The sequence below is a fragment of the Egretta garzetta genome, unplaced genomic scaffold (genome assembly GCF_000687185.1).
Source record: "Egretta garzetta isolate BGI_Z169 unplaced genomic scaffold, ASM68718v1 scaffold38, whole genome shotgun sequence".
In the NCBI taxonomy this organism is placed as follows: Eukaryota; Metazoa; Chordata; class Aves; order Pelecaniformes; family Ardeidae; genus Egretta; species Egretta garzetta.
Genome location: NW_009260667.1, coordinates 1,494,392 through 1,509,366, shown reverse-complemented (window position 1 = coordinate 1,509,366; position 14,975 = coordinate 1,494,392). Strand labels below are relative to the sequence as shown.

The 14,975-nt window shown below is 40.4% G+C and overlaps 1 protein-coding gene across 3 annotated transcripts in view; it reads right to left on the bottom strand.

Annotated features, from left to right (window-relative positions):
• ANKS1B (ankyrin repeat and sterile alpha motif domain containing 1B) overlaps positions 1–14,975 on the bottom strand; it is a 449,446-nt gene that overhangs the window by 19,468 nt on the left and 415,003 nt on the right. For all 3 annotated transcript variants that reach the window (XM_035901046.1, XM_035901047.1, XM_035901048.1), the window contains 3 exons: positions 13,897–13,971; positions 8,500–8,628; positions 3,826–3,897 (listed from right to left, as the gene is read on the bottom strand). In XM_035901046.1, the coding sequence (XP_035756939.1) occupies positions 3,826–3,897; positions 8,500–8,628; positions 13,897–13,971 (276 nt within the window). The remainder of the gene's footprint in view (positions 1–3,825; positions 3,898–8,499; positions 8,629–13,896; positions 13,972–14,975) is intronic.

Below are 14,975 nucleotides of genomic sequence, written 5' to 3'. Positions count from 1 at the left end.
CTGTCTATTTTCAGTGAGAAGAGTCAACTCTGCTTCACCTTTCTCTTCAGAGATAAGAGAAGCAAATTCCATAAAAATTCCAACTTTGACATTTTGGTCTTAAGTCAGCAAGATATTTAAACACCTGCCCTGTGAATAGAATTATGTTGCTGGTTCCCCAGAACTTCAACTTGAATTGTGAGAACCTCTTTTCTAACAAGAAAAACTTTTAAGACACATAATATTCAGGAAGGCAGTGGGATCCAGGAACAAAATCCAAGTAAATATCTGACTGGTTCAGCCTGGGCAATTGGTGTATGCAACATTCGTGATTTAATGTTACTGCAAGGAAAGAGTCTACCTTGCTGCTGTGCTCGTGCCAGTAATTGTAAGACCATCCCCTTCCTACCTGGTCAAGGAATTCAGATGTGTAAATGCCAGACAGAGTCTACAGTAAAGAACAAATCTCTTCCTAGCTCCAATTAAACTTTATTCCTTTTCTTTATTTTGATATGAACACATTTTATTCTTGCTTTGTGTTCCTATGGTGATTTGAAGTGAAGGCAGTAATCTGATTGAAAACAGAACTTGTAATATTTCCTATTCCACACTGAGAAAGATGAAAGCTCTTAAATTCTTGAAGGCATCTCTCAAATATAATTAATAAATCTATTCTGGTCAGGACAGCAAGATTTAATCTCCAAGTAGCAAAGGTCAGTTTACAGAAGGTGGGGAAGGGAGATAAGGAGACAGTGCTGTCTACTGCAGAGGGAGTTTGTGAGAGAAAATAGCTGGAAACAAATAGGAAACCATAAAACATAAATCCATCCTTGGAGCTCAAATAAGTGAATGGAAAAATAAAGTATAATCCCTCTAACAGGCACAGTTCTTGCCAAATATCCATAATTTTGGCTGGCTGCAAGAGTCTGCAATTTGGGTGGGAACAAAAAGGATGTATAACCTTGACCCCCGTGCTGAGCTCAATCTATTGCATCTGCATGATTTTCCCCAAACAAATCCATCATATGCCCTGCTGGAGCACACTGCCGCACAATGCTGAGAAGCACAATGGATAGCTGAGAAGAGTTATTAAGACAGAGGTTCCCAGGTTTGGGGGAGTTTTTTGTTTGCTTGTTTGGGGTTTTTTTACATTATAGAAGATTTAGGATCTCCCTTCACAAGGGAGGTTACTGTAAGCCCCTCTGTGGAGAGGCGCGAGGGATATCTGCACGACACTTCCCTTGAGAACCAAACCCATCAGCTGCAATAACTGAAAGCACAGGAAGCATCTACAACTAACAGAGAGGGATCTGCAGTCAGCAAACATGTAATTTTTGTTGTTTCTCTGTATCTGTGAATGATTAAGGAAGATCAAGATACTTTTTTTTTCACTGATCAGCTTCTTTCGTCCTTGTGCATCTGCTGACTGGAAGGCATCCAGTGAATATCAACACTTTTTTGAGCAGCATTAGGTTAAAGATGGAGAAACTAAAGCCACATTGACAGAAAAATTAGGTATCTAATCTTCATACCTTCTCCTTAAAATCTATTATGTGGCTGACTTCAGAAAGATTAAAAAATTGTGGGGAAGAACCTCAACGCTGTATAACATTATATGTGACGTACTCCCCCCGCCCCAACATGTTTCAGATTGCAGCATGCTATAGATTTGAAATATATACATGGAAAAAAACCCCACTAAAATTAAAAGATATTGCTCTATCACCTTAGTACAACTCTATGCAAAAATCTACTGACCCTAAAGACACTGGACAAGTGGACAAAATTCAGTACCTTAGAAGCAGTCAAATAATATATCCAGCTTTTCACTTTTTTTGTAAGTGAAATGTCCCTTTCAGTACATTTAAAGTAAAATGTAACTATAAAAGCAGCCACACTTTCATTGACCCAGTGGTACTTAAATACAATAATGAACATCATAGCAGAACTTCAGGGTGACTTAAGACAACCTGGACTCCCAATTCATAGACACCAACTTTCAGAACACAACCAGAGGGAGAAAGTTTTGGAAAAAGATAAATTTTTCTCACTGGGAAACTTACACTAAAATAATAATCTGTTCCCATTAAGTCAATGTTTTTTGCTTCTGACTTGAATAGGAATATGATTAAAAGGAGTACATAGAAAGAATAGATGAAATCCTGATTAAAAACTGTTTTATTCAAACCTCTTTGCAATAAAAACCCCTCAAACCAGAAAATAAACATTCCCACAGCACAATGGTTTCAAAAGAGAATGTAAAAATAAATGTATATAAACCTCATCACTGTATTATATGTGGCCTGTATGGCACTATAGACTACTAGTGCAACTCCATTATTGTTACAGAAAAATTGTATTTTAAATTAAATTTTTTTTCAAACACTTAATTTTTCAGGTCTATAATTTAAATTTGCCAAATTTATTACTTAAAAAAATATCTTAAAATGGCTTTAAATTATTTAGAGTTACTTTTTTGATGTTAAGCTTCCTACTTCAGTCAGATAACTTACTGAGGTTGTCATATGCTACTATGGTGTCAAATACTGCCCTAAGATCTGCACAGGCATAAGCTTAAAAAATTGAACTGCTAAGTCTGACAGTTTGAAAACTGGATTGGAAGATGCAGCCTCAATTCATTCCCCAGAACACGTGTATGCGACTGTAGATCCCTCTGTGTTAAGTCGCTGGGTTTTTTTTTTAGAGGAGTTTAAGCCCAGGTAAGGAATGATTAGCATGTAATTAGCTGAAAAGCCACAGATCTTCAGGCGATCTAGTAAGCGTGAATCACTGCCAGCCTTTAGCTAAAACAGCTTCTATAAAAGTGTGTGTGCTGCAGCTATGTAACCAGTAGGAAATGGTTGCCTGATTGCACGAATTTTACACATCTTCCAGCTTTCTAATTGATCTATGTGCCATGTCTAGGGCTCCGAGGCACCTTGCAGAAAAAACTTACGATGCACAGAAGAAAGAATTTCACGCATTCATCTATGTAATTGTACACGTTTGGTAGGTTACCAAACAATTATATTCTTCATTAATTAATCATGCTAGACCATAATATGTTCGCCATCTCTATGAACAGGTGCATTCTTATTAAAACTACAGTTTGGAATAAATTGTGTAGCTGGCCTGTAGCTTGTTTCGACTTTCCAGCAGCACTATGTTTCTTTGAGATAGACTGAGCCTCACTGCAATTTTCTGCAAACCAGTATTAGGCCAAAGAGCCACAGGAAAACACATTCTTACCAGTCTGAAGGCAACCTAACTGCTTTTCCACTACCAGGTGAAACCGAATTAAATCCCTTTTCACCCTTCAATCAATTAAGTGCATAACTAACTCAGGATTAATGGGAATACTCATGTGAGTAAAGGCAGCCACAGGATTATGTGGCTCTAGGATTAGACCATATGTAAAAAACAATGGCTTTGGTAAAAAGTTAATATATTTACTAGTACATATTTTCACATAGTAAATTCAATCAAGATTATCATATATGAGCTATAAATTCTGTTTATAAAAGCAATGTGATATGGGCGCATTTAAAGTGTGTGGAAAGTACTTTGAAACGTGTGAAAATTCAAGAGAAAACATAACACATGTATTTAGTTTTTTCTTAGATACAATATGCAAAGAAACCCCCCTCTACCTTTAATTTTTGATATTACTTGAAATTCAGACAAAAAGCAGAGTAGACTTCCTACTGAATATCAATGTAAATGCAAGGGCAATGGAAAACAAATGGGTAACAGAACATTCTAAAAGCAAAAAGGGCACAGTACAAGTAATCACAAGTTGGTATTACTTAATAATATGATGATAAAGGATTAGGTTTACTAACTTACCCTCATCTTTGCACACGCATCCTGTGTTGACTCAGTGCCTCTTAGCTCTTTTACCAGCATAGAACCTAAATACTAAAATAAAATCCATTAAACTTAATTTAACTAAAATTCCAGAACAGACAAACATCTGCAGAAATGCACTAAATATGCACAGTGGTAGTGATCAACTTAATATATTGCTTTAGGTTTTTTTTTGGTTTTTTTTTTATGCTGCAGTTCTCTGATAAATCATTTAAACCCATGTGTTAATCAACCTATGAAACAGGAATGCACAGCAACAAGTGTATTGAATCAGATGGAGCCCTCTGAAACGGTATGCGAGTGTCTTCTAGCTTATCATCTTAGTCACTCAAACAACGAGCAAATACTACAGATTCCATCTTCAAAAAGCCATTTGATTAAAAAATGGAGAATCTGCTTTTTTTAGCTGCCATCTGCCAAACTTATATTGCTGTGTGTGCCATCACGTGGATGCGGAGGCCAGCAGCGATGTTCACCTCTGTGTACTCAATCTGTAACTAATTTATGTGCAAATAGCAGAGCCCAATGTCAGCAAACAGAGAAAATAAATCTGAACTGAAAACTAGTTTAAACCGTTATTTCTTCCTAAGAAAAGGCTGACCCTGACCTGTTATTTTGAAGCCTTTACTGATCCGAAGAAGGACTGGGTGAGAGGAAGCAGCTGGGTGCTGGTGCTGGGTCCTGGCTCAGCTCACTGAAAGCCACCGGTGCTCTCAGATGAGCCTGCTCACCTCTGAGGCACACAAGGCAGTGAGTCTGTCCCTGACACATCCTATTGCCAACCTGCTTCTTCATCACTCATGTCACTTGCTGGCATGTGCAGTTTGAGCCCTCCTGCACCCTGACAGCAGGCTCTGCTCCTCTGGATTTGTTCCTCTGGGGGTCTCAGTACCCTTCTACATGTTTGAATGGTGCTGCTCCTCCAGGGATGGAGCTGGTTGTATTGACCCTGCCGCTCTCGCCTAGCAGCGAGCGGTCTTGTTACCGCTAGCAGGGCTGAGCAAGAACCATGCTCTGCATTTCTCCTATAGATGCTACAGGCACATGCATTTGTGGATATGCACATGTTCATACAGCTCCGTGCAAACAGGATGTCCCTATATTTCTATATGGTGTCACATGCAAGTCTGGCTTAACTGGGGAAAGGGGACAGCAAGCCACCCCTCATATTCTCCTCCCCAGTCACAGAGACATTGCTCTTTGCATTCCCACTGCAGCGCAATGCCATCGCTTAAGTTTTCAGTCCTAAGTGAGCAAGACAGGAGCTGAAGAGAAGTCATGCCATGGATGAGAATGGGGTAGGTGAGCTGCAGGAGGAGAGAAGGCACTGTAGTCACAAGCCTCTTCCCAGAGGATGCTGCAGCACACCGCCACTGCCTGACCCCTTTCATTCTACCATACTGACTGCCCTTGGAAACAGCCTAAGCTGACCTAACCAGATAGTGAACCAACCTCATCTTAAACAAGAACCTATCAAAAATAACTTCAGTTACAGCTGAATGCAAGCTGGAACTGAACAGAAAGTGTACGGCTTCAACTCTCTGGTCTCCTGACCTAAACAGGGATATTTTCTTTAAAGCCTCCAGTTCACACTGTGTGTACAGCAGGAGTCTCTGACCTGCAAGAAAATGCATAAATATTTCAATGTAGACAGTAGCCAACATGGTAATTGGTGAGAAACACTTTACAGGGCATTATAAATGGAAGGGTGAGCAACACCAGCACTACCAGATAAGCACAAACAGAAAGGAACGAATGAAGGCCCTTCCTGGAGGACTGCAGACGTGAAAGATTCATAAACCAAGCAGCTGCAAGTCCAGCTGGGGGTTGATGGTGACATGAATAGGGCTTTGGGCATTAATTTGATGGGAAGGCTTGATATTGCCCTTGCAGAAGAGCAACGAATTTAAAGCCATCTCTGAAATTAGAAGATTAAACAGAAGCGTATTGAGTTGAACTGTATCTTTCTCTGGATCCTGCTGTCTGACCTCTGGCATCCTTAGCCTTCTCTGGGAAGGATATAATTCATTTCTTCAATTTTTTTATTTTATTCTCTTTATATGGACTACGGCACAATAAATTGTTATTTCCTTGGAAGCTACCAGTTGGTCAGGCATCAAAAGCAGTGCTTTTGAGCTCATGGCAGAACAAGAGGAAGAAAGAGAAGAGATGGGCAGCACCTGTCCCATCTGCACAGCAGCGAAAAACCTCAGTTGCAAGCATTCAGAAATGCTTCCCAGGGTGGACTGTGGAACAGCCACCGAAATCACAGAGGTACTGTCCAATTCAGTTGTCAGGAAAATCTGAAATTCTAGGAGGGAATTTTGCTTTCCTATGACTTGCTGTGCTTTTGGAAATGTTCCTTCTCAAAGACCCAGAGCATGTGGGAGTGATGCAGAGGACATCCAACCGTCCAGCTGAGCGAGGTAGCGTACAGTGAAAGCTGCCCCCATTGTAACTTCCAAGCCAGGGCTTTACTCTATAAAGCTGAGGTCAATACAGCTAAGGGAGCTGAGACAGTGCTGTGACACATGGTCCTTAGGAAAAGAAGGTGTTTCCTTAATCACCAGTAACTTGGATATTTTAATTTGCTGATTCCTTAATCACCAGTAACTTGGATATTCCTGGTCATCCCAACTTCATTTTGTTGATGATCCACACACCTTCCAATCTACTACAGAGGTTACACCTGATTATGAATTTACTGCTGGATCAAGTAATGAGATAAGAGGCACTCTCGCAATAAACCTGTTCACTTTACTGAAAACTATGAAAAATATTTAAAGAATTAGAAGACAGCAAGCTTCCCTTTCAATTTGAGGTGCTGCATAGGAGGAGAGCAAGACTGAGAGCAGGCAAGCTGGACCTTCACTGTGACTTGCTGAGGAAGGCACAGGTTCTACTTACTGTCCAGGAATAACCACTGCATTCATGGCAATTTCTGCCCCATGAAGGTGTGGTGGAAGATACAGACGTGTTCCAGCAAGACAGGCCCGTAACACCCCACCCCTCTGCCCCTCCTCAGTGGGAGCCAACCTCTGTCTCACCCAGGCTTAGTCTCTACTTCCTACCTTTCCAGATATCATAGAATCATTGAATGCTTTGGGTTGGAAGGGACCTTTAGAGGTCATCTAGTCCAACCCCCCTGCAGTGAGCAGGGACACCTTTAACCCGATCAGGTTGCTCAGAGCCCCATCCAACCTGGCCTTGAATGCTTCCAGGGATGGGGCCTCCACTACCTCCCTGCGCAACCCGTTCCAGTGTTTCACCATCCTCATTGTAAAGAATTTCTTCCTTACATCCAGTCTACATCTACCCTGTTTTAGTTTGAAACCATTATCCGTTGCCCTGTCACAGCTGGCCCTGCTAAAAAGATTGTCCCCATCTTTCCTATAGGCCCCCTTTAAGTACTGAAAGGCCGCAATCAGGTCTCCCCGCAGCCTTCTCTTCTCCAGGCTGAACAACCCCAACTGTCTCAGCCTGTCTTCATATGTTTTAGATCAGGTCCATCAGCCCCCAGCTCTCCCCCCAAAATGCTCCAGTGTTTGGTGAACCGAGCATTATTCTAAAAAGCACTAAGGGTCCAAGCTCCTTCAGGTGAAGAGGATCTAAAACCCACATCCTGGACAAATGGGTAACCCCCTGCTATTATGCTAAAGGCACTACAATTACTCAGCCCCTTTCCTTTGTAAAATAAGTAATAAGCTTTATTAGGTGGCCACCTCTGAAGAGGACAGAGTTTGTCTGGGAAGCACCTTCTGCAATTTTAACAGCGCTTTCCAGCAAAGTTGGAAAGGGAAATCTAAGAGTTTAAATAGGTGGGCTGAGGCACCTCTTCAGCTCCCCAGAAGCACCAGCTCCCCTGCCTTGTTGATGGGGAAACAAGGCTTCAGAAAGGTGTTTTTCATTTAAAAAACAAAGTCTTGCAATATGACTTTCTGTACTTCAGGAGACCTTCCTCTCCTTCACCAGCGTTAAAACAGCTGAAGAACACTAATTGTCTTTAGCTGTAGAGGGAAGTTCTGTTTCTCCAGGGATGTGAAGTGGGAATCGGTTACAGCTCTCGGGAGGTAAAAATAAATACTCCCTGCCTTGAAGGAACTGGCTGCTACTGGCGCTTCAAGTAGTCATCAACTGGAGAGAGGTTTGAACGTGCCCTTGTTCCATGGATGGAAAACACTGCTTCAGGACCCTGATCCCCATCTTCCCTAGCTCCCTTCCCCAAAAATGGGTGTATAAAATTCAGGCAAGGCAATACTTACTTAAACTACTGTGCACACAGCATTAAGGTAGGCATGAGGATCATATATTATGCTTTCTTATTTTTCCGTAAGTACTAGACAGAGATTTGTGACAGATGAGAAGCAGGGCTGTTTGCTTTCACTGTCACTTTACAACACTTAGCCACTTAATCATAGTGTCATTTCTCTAACACTATTGCTACATGGACTGCTATATATCGCAAAATTCATAGCAAAAAGTACTGTCCATCCTTGTTTCTCATTTATTACAATTACAGCATTTCAGAGGAAGTGGCCTGTCTCATTAAAAGTGACTGAAAAAACATTAAAAATGGAAAAAACCAACAGTCTATCAAAATCTAAAATTAATATATCTACCCCAAATCAAACCACTAAATTTATCAACACTTACAAATGCTTTATAATCGCATGACTGGAAGATGAGTTTCTCTGGATGATGTTGCCAATATTGTACAGGCGTTGATGCTGTGGCTTCGTTTGGAGGTCGCAAGGTAATTGAAGGCTCTCCCCAGTCTCCTGTCTGAAAATCACAGTTATTCGAGATATAAGAGAAGTTGCAGGCAAATTTGCTATGAAGTAGCCCTCCATTGTTGTGCTTATTTAACAATAATTTATTTTCTACACACAGAACCATGCTACTAAAGTAAGGGAATACAACTCCTACATATTTTTCATGATTTAATTTATAATCCAAAGTCATCTACTGTAGTGTTTAATGAGGCTTTAATTAAATCTATTTGCTTTGAGAATAAAATCATTAGGCACTGGAAATGTTCCTTAAAAATAACTGTTTACAATACATATAGGAGGATGAGAGCACTTGCAAAAAAAATCATGAGATGCACAAAAATGCCATTCACAAAATCCGCTATGTGTTTTACAAGCTCTTCTACACAGTTAATAAGTCCTCCATTATCCAGCACATATAACTGATAACTAACTTTCCTAAATGGCTAAATAACGGAGACTTTGCTTTGATCTGAAGACTTATTATACATTCTTCAACTATATGAGGCATTCTTTAATCTCTTTACTTTGATCACCTTCTCTTGATGTCTCACTGTAGAATTACTAACGTTGCCCTTCCACATTCATCATTCTCATCGATATAGGTGATCGCCTTCCTGAGCTGTCATCTCCCCTCTCTCCTCAAAGCCCCCAGAGAACACGGGTAGGACTCCAGTTTGCTGCCAAATCCCTTTGCCTGGTTCTCACCTACCGTTGCATATTTTTGGACATGGCTTTATTGGACCTGGACTGACCCCTGGGCCCTTGGGGGCTCCTTCCACCTTGCAGGCCCATGCAAAATAAATTATTATTTTGAGGTTATTTATTTTTAAACTGTGATGTCTACTACTTTTGGTTCACATGTGCCCACACTGCCCATGTCCTCAACACCAGAGATGCTGCCAAACCAGCGTCAGCAAACTAGAACTGAACACAACCTGTGGATGGAGTCCTTCTCCTCTTCCAAGCCCTCCTCCCTCTGTCATCAGCCCCACTTCTCCCCTAACCTGTCTGGTCTGGTCTGGCTCTGAATTCCCTTCTCCTCTGTCTTCTGGGATCAGATTTCTCCTTCCTGATCCTCCTTCCTCCCCTGCTTGTTCTCTCTCAAACTATTTTACACTCTCCTACATGATTATTTCAGTTTGGATTATGCTACTTCTTTCTTTACCTGCACTTATCTCTGTGTATTTTCTATGCATGTCATATTGTTAAAATATGTGTTGAAGCTGGCAAGGAATTATCATCAGCATTTCACACAGAATATGGTTAGAAGTTAAGACTTTTAAAGCAAAAAGAAGTTAAGCATCAAAAACACATGAAAAAATTCTTATCGAAGACATTCAAAAGTCTGGCAAACTATCACATCCTACTAATTAAATCAGGACAGAGTAAACAAAACAAGTACATCATTTTCATGTGTCACAAAATAATGAAATGACACACATTTGCACAACTCTGCAATGAAAAGCAAGAGATAAATCTGGAAACATCAACATTACCCTGCCGATATAGTAACTTCAAGCAAGTGAACACCATAAAACAAGTCGAACCTAGTTAATCTTGGCACTATTAGCACATCTACAAATTATACAGTACTGTAATTTCTGTTTTGCCTAGTTAAGTTGCCTATATGCTACGGATATGACTTCAACCTCAAATTTTGAAAGGAAAGCAGCAGGAGCAATTGCTCCGATTTTTGGCATTCTCTAGCCACAGAAATGAATCTTTTCTGACCACTAATGTGTAAAAAGCTTCTATCATATTTAATCTGAAATGTGAATTTGATTTCTTTAAGAAGCAGTTCTCCTTATAAAAATAAGGTTTCAAATGTATGACAAGGGGTAAGGATCTGCATCCTTATTAGCGGAGTTTGTATTTGACTACAAGAGAAGATGGATTGCACCCATCACAAATTCTCACAGTGTGCTCAGCTGCCTCTTATGAACTGTTCAAGGCCATAGCTAACAGACCACTTGAAATAGTCCTTTTTTTTTTTCCCTAATAAAGATACACTCCTGCATGTTCTGTGCGAGGAAGCAGATCTCAGGAGGAACATCCTATCCATTCAGCAGAAGGTTACTACAATGGAAGAGGAGCAAATTCAGGACAGAGAAGCTATAAAAGTACATCTTTTGACCACCGGTGTTTCCACCGAGGAAGCACGGGGATGGCCATGAGGTAGGACCAGAATTCTTACGGACTAAGTGACCCTGGGTAGTGCTCCAAACCCTTTTGTTGTGCTGGCCTGCAGGTGACTTTCCTCGCATGCAGAAAATGGACAGTACTGACAAATTAAGCAGGGCACATAAGGAGTGAAACGAGTACATCGTTTTACAGTTTGACTCCCTTTTACGTAAAAGAGAAAAAGCCATGGAGAATCACGTTGCTTCTGTCTGTAAATGAAGGGCAGTAACAAGAGGAACAGTGATTACCTCTCATATTGATTCAATTTTACAAAGGAGCTAGGAAAGAATAATCGAGGAAATGAGAAATAATCTTCAACTAGGAGACACTTGGAGAGGGACTGTGTGGAGACCATTCGTTTGTATCCATTAATTGCTTTGTAAATATATACAATCATCCTAGTATCTACTCCTTTTAAATTAGACAAACCAGAATTGATATGATCACTGTACATGTCTCTAGGATGATCTAAACACGCAATACATCTGAGGTGAAGAGATCGCAGAGATGCAGGATCGCTGCTGCTCCTGACACACCACTGCACCTGGAGACCTTCCGTGTATTTCAGTGTGTCCTGTAGAGGGAGCAGCTACTAAGAAAAGCTGCATAAAATTAAACATCCTAGGTAGAGATTATTATGATGGATGAAGAAGACATGTTATACATAGTCAAAAAATTTTCTTTTGTAACTGTATTGTAAGTGGGTTTTAATATTCATCAGAAGTGGCTTCTGGTCTCCTTTCCTTTTTTTTCTTACCAAACTCCTCAGACTTTTAAACCATACTACTGCTAATATTCATTACCTATTTAGACTGAGTTATAACAGGGTGGTCTCCAAAGCCCAGATAGATGGAGATGATTAGAAATGTAATTCCTATTACATATTCCCCATACAATTTCCTTTCTTTTTTTTTTTTTTTAAAGGGAAGAAAGGCTTTGAAACAAGATTTAGACAGCTAAATACTTTCATAAATCTGAGCCTAAAAACCTCTACAGGAAGAAAAGGAGCTCATCATCTGACTGACTCTAGTCAGATACTGAAATTCTGAGATTTAGAATGTTATGATGGCAATTAACTTCAGGCAAAATACAAAGTAGGAACATCTTTGACCTACAGAAGACTGGAAATGACAAGTTTCAAGTCTGGGGTAGAAAAATACAAATTACTAGTAGTTCTAAGTCCAAGGAATTGGTGTGGAACAACTCATGGGTGATGTATTGAGATTCAGGACCTTCATAAGCACCTAAAACACTTTCAAGCAGCATAGAAATGTTCATAAATTGCCGTGCAGGACCAACTATGTTGTTTGATTTCATTTTTAAAAGTAGATATGATAGGATAAGGATTTTCTGGTTTGAATATTTAATTTGCAATTATAAGAAATAATCAAACATTTAAGCTTATGTATTTTTTATGACACAATACACGTATGGAGATTTTTATATCTCTGATGAAGTAGAAAGGCAAGAGATAATTTTTTCCTCATCTAACTTTACAGCTCATCAGACAGCTGTGCAATTTATCACGTGTTTTTTGCTGTACTGCCTGTGTTTTAGCATTCTAACCTCCCCATGCCTTTAACCAGTGCCTTTCCTCTCTTGGCCCTCAGTAACCTTGAGCAAGAAGATTTTTTGCTCCACGTTTTGCAGATAAGGAATTTACAATCCCAAAAAGGTCTCAAGTCACGTGCCAGAGTGGTAAAGATTCAAAACTTTTACCGTGACAACTTTTAACCATAAAGGTCATAGCCTTAAAGACCAATGTCTCATGCTCTTGCAGTGCTTCATAAGCCTGAAAATGGCCAGACGTGCACTTCTCAGTGCTCTAGAAAGGGTCAGATGCTTGATGTCAAATGAGCTACAGAAGCAGACTACTGCTATTAGGTAATTTTTTACAATTGTTGCACATTTTTCCTCCCTCATCCCATTCTCTGAGAACTGTGTTTGACTCACATTAAAGATACCTGGATGCAGAGGTGGTCACAGGTAAGAAGTAATCTCAAGACAACTTCTATAACATCCAACACCTGCCTCATCTTTTTATAAAAATGTCAAGTCAAAAACCCTCCATGATACAGGGAAAAAAGAAAAAAAAAGGCTGGTTTTGAGTGGCTTGAATGTAGTCCTTTTTAACAAGGACCACATCTTATAACTTTTCACCTGTTAAAACCTCATGCCTAGTTATGGTAACATGCATTAGTCACCATGACAACAATAAATTGGAGCACACATAGATACAACACTTCTGGCTGAAAAATTAATAATTTTCCCCCTGTAAGAATTTTAAATGTTCTGTGGACCAGCCAAATCCTTGCTATTTGCTTAAGGTTTTAATTCCTAGAGCGAGAGAATGGGGTTTTTAGCTCCTTGTATCTTTGGCTTGTGAAATAATGGAAACAGGTTTGTGGCGTACTTATGTTTTAAAAGCTTCTAAAGCTCGGTAGCCAAAACGGCCCCTCTCTGGTAGAAATGCTCCAAGGAGGCAGTGAGATGACAGGAATTAGGAGAAAGCTACAGCTCCTCTGAAATCCTATGCTTAGTGAAATCCGAACAACTAGCTGCCATCCTTACCACGCTGCAACATGGACCACCAGGTCTGCTCTCACGTGCACAGCAGATGTGTCTCGGTCACAGGAGCAATGAAAATTCAGAGCACCATCAACGCTACCCCTAATTCCCCAAAAGCACCCCCGCAAAGACGGCGTTGTTCCTCAGCTAGGCACAGCCTATAGATTAACACAGAAAGGGCAGCACAACACATTGTGGGGGTGAAACTGTGCAAACCGAGCTGTTTACACGGTTTCTCGCTTTGGAAAAGTGAGCAAACAAAAACATCTGGAACAGAAGTCAAAGCTCCCCCCGAGCGAGACTGCTGCTGGCAATCCCCCCCGTGTCCTGTATGTACACCATACAGCCAACAGATGCTAACCACACGGCACGATACACGAATGCGCGCACACATAAATCCCCAAAGAGGGCGGACACGTTACAAACTCTTTTTTGGTCATTTCAGCGACGTGACACCCGTAGATAACACCACGGCAACAGACTGTACATCCATAGAGTGACAACATAGCCATTTATTGCTGTATCTTACATTATGAACCTGATGAATCGATGAGAAAGGATATCCTGCATTCTGGTTGGTCCAGATCTCACAGACAGAGGACTGCTAATATAAACAGAAAACTATATCTCATCTGGTAAATATTAATGCACTGCAACTGCCAAAAGGCAAGAATAATTAAGAAAAGGCTTGCAAATAACATTAAAGAAGGAAGTAAAAAAGCTGTTAAAAGTAATTTTTATTTATTTGCTGACAAAATATTTTTGGACTGACTGGGAGGAAACACAGCTTATTCAGAGACTTTAGAAGAGGTTTCAAACTGTGAGTACAAGAAAACAATTTAGTCAGAAGTGCTGGTGATGTAAAGAGATAAAGTTATGCAGGCATAAACAGAAAATGCAGAGAGCAGAAGAAATACTGGTTACTTTCAGGTTTTGGCAGGGAAGAAGTTGGAAGTCAACATCCCAATTAAGTTTTGAGATTTGAATCTCTCTCTGCTGGAGACTTTCACAGGGAGAGAGGAAGGGAAAAATCTGGCAATACAGTCAACAGGAAAAATACATTTGCTTTGTAACAATTACCAGAAAAGAATGCATTGCAATTAAGTGAAGCAGTTGCCCACCATCTCCTTCCAACAACAGTTCCTTTGCACACAGAGATACAGTTCATATTACCTTTGGTATTGACCATGACCTCACTGTGTAAGTGAAACGTTTCAGTCTACCTTCTACGTTACTGTACAGATAGTCTGTAGTAGCGAAGCAAAGTAAGCGTACTGTGGCATCTCTAGCCAAAGCAAGAGCATTAGGCAAGCACAGCATTCACCAGCATCTTTTACAGATTTCCTTGTTTGGACACTCATCAAGAAAGCATCTGTGACACCTCAGCAAAAGCTAAGATAACATTTTACAGTAGCCAGGCAACTAAAACAAAGCATCAGACGTAGGATCTGCCCACAGTATCTTCGGCAGGCAGCAACAAAAGGCAATAAACACGCATGAAAAATGCAACTGCAGCATCCAGAACAGATAGCAATTAATATATCAGTAATTTCACAACAGCAAGAATGTGCATTGCTGGTTCTTGTCAGCAGTAGCAGCAGGACTCTA